Source organism: Octopus bimaculoides, chromosome 3, assembly GCF_001194135.2.
Source record: "Octopus bimaculoides isolate UCB-OBI-ISO-001 chromosome 3, ASM119413v2, whole genome shotgun sequence".
Taxonomy (NCBI): domain Eukaryota; kingdom Metazoa; phylum Mollusca; class Cephalopoda; order Octopoda; family Octopodidae; genus Octopus; species Octopus bimaculoides.
The window spans coordinates 94764137-94766400 of NC_068983.1; the positions used below are offsets into that span (position 1 = coordinate 94764137).

At 34.2% G+C, this 2264-nt stretch overlaps 1 protein-coding gene across 1 annotated transcript in view; it reads left to right on the plus strand.

Annotated features, from left to right (window-relative positions):
* The first annotated feature begins 591 nt into the window (after positions 1-591).
* The window catches only part of LOC106876035 (PRKR-interacting protein 1 homolog), a 15176-nt gene continuing 13503 nt past the window's right edge, over positions 592-2264 (plus strand). The window contains exon 1 of the mRNA XM_014924417.2: positions 592-706. Coding sequence (XP_014779903.1) covers positions 623-706 — 84 coding nt within the window. The 5' untranslated portion in view covers positions 592-622. The remainder of the gene's footprint in view (positions 707-2264) is intronic.

Here is a 2264-nt window from a genome sequence, read left to right on the forward strand (position 1 = left end):
TAACGAAACACTTTCAAACTTCGTATACTTGTATATTTTGTGTTATAGAACAGATAAAAAAATTTGTATTCGAAGTTATTTCATGTAACACATTCTACCAGTGTCCGAAGTTTGAAAGTGTTTAGTTACAAAAAATTAATTTCTCGATGTGCCGTTTAAAGGGTAAAGATCCTTCCTTTTTTTCTAAATATGCGGAAAAATACGGATATTATGATTAGGACAAAAATTTCAAAACATTTATGTAGTAGCGGTTAGGGTTAGTGTTGGGGAAAAAAGTCAAAATTGAAGAATTGGGAGGGGAAAATTTAACAATGCCGATTTTTGGCAATTTTCCGGAACCTCTGTTGTATTCGAAAACCGGTGTTTTTGACAAAAACTTTTTTTTAAATAAACAAATTCGGGAGAAAATGTGTGTGGGGGAGGGGCGGAAGTATTTCCTATTTGTTTCCTACATATTTTTTTTACACACTTTGCACTATTTTTTTTCTGATTTTAGTTTTCGGGTAAAGTTGTAAACATTAACCAAGCATTTTACTGGAAAATATTCTTTTAAATTGGATTTAAAATTTTATTCCATCCAGATTAAAACTATTCAGTGCGGTATTAGTGTTAAAATACAAACATGGCCGAGGAAAGCAATGTTGTTGTCCCAAGGACGGCGACTGAATTGCAGAAGATTAAACTTGAGAAACTGATGAAACACCCTGTAAGTAATGCATGTAGTTAGATACTGTGCAATAGTCCAATTGTTGTTTTAGCTATGTAAAATATACTTTTTAAAGTGATTTGTACCTTTTTACGAACGCTTTGATTAATGGTGTGAAAACGGAATTTTAAAGAATAACCCGATTTCGAATGGGTTCCGGTTTATAGAAAATTGCTTATCGTGCGGACATAGTTTATGTACGAGAAATAATGCCGCAATTTTGTTTTTCTTTGGCCTATACTGTGAAAGTATGATAACGAGGTAGCCTCAACGTAATTATTTGATCTGCGAGAAGTAGTAGCTAAAATCCCTCAAACTACTCTCTACTATCTTAAAAGAAATATACATTGGATTAAATAGTCATTGATATGCTGTATCTGAATAAAATTATTGGAGAGCCTTATCGTACTCTACTGATCAATTGAGTGTTGTCGGTGGGTTAAACCTGAAGAAAATTTCGTGAAACAATGTGAAATTGCAATGTTTTGTCGAAAACTGATAGAACCTAATACTGTCCCGTGTACTCCACCGCCATGATACCCAGAAATCAGTATCATTGGCGTTGGAAGTGCTTCCTCCACAGACAAAAGAAGCCTTTCCCTTAGAAGTAGCATGTCAGTATATTTCTTCGATATTTTATTATCTTGAATGTTTAAATGATGAATCAGATACTATTGCTCTGCTTGCAGTTTTTTCTAGCACACACAGAAAGAGTTGCACCTGTTGGCCCTCCGACATGGGCAAGATCTGTGTGATTGATATTCATGTTCATTTTAAATGCAAGTCACCGACTACAGTAAAAATGTTCAGTTTTTTTAGAGATGACAACAATCATGTTATTTATTGCAATAAATAACATATATTTTAGGCTGTAAAAGATTGTAATGCAAAAGAACCAAAAGTAGCAGCACTAAACTAAGAAAAACAACTGTTAGGGAAAATACAGAAATTCGGAAACTTACTAAATGTATTTGTGTAACAGGAAAAATATATTTACATTAACATTTTCAAATGCCATCTGTGTATCCTATTTAATGTAGATATACCATTGATAGTTAGGGTGCAGTGACTTTTGTCTGACAAAATTTCTTCGTAGACGTGTTAAAACAATATATATCGAAGCTAGTCGAATATCGTCCGAGCAGCAACTCAAGGAAACCCTTTTGTTACCATATTTCTGAGATACATTCTCTTTGTTTCAATTGATTTTGAAAATAATGAAGAATTTATTAAAATATTGGTAGACGGACTATATGTAATCTGAACCTCCCCCCCCCTTATTTATTAATTTTTTGGCACTATCATGCTATTAGCTGTCAGAAGTGAAAGTGCTCACTGCCTGCTAGTAAAGTATCTGTCTGTCTGCCTGCATGCCTGTTGCTGGCCTGTCGATTCTTTGGCTACTGACAGCTAATACCATGACTGGCCGGAGCGAGCTATATGTCTGTCTGTCTCTCTCTTTCTATCTATCTATCTATTACTCGAAAGTCCGCGCTAGCTAGTCGTGAGTAGAAAACACAAATTTAATATAAAAACATATTTCCTGAAATTGCAAATT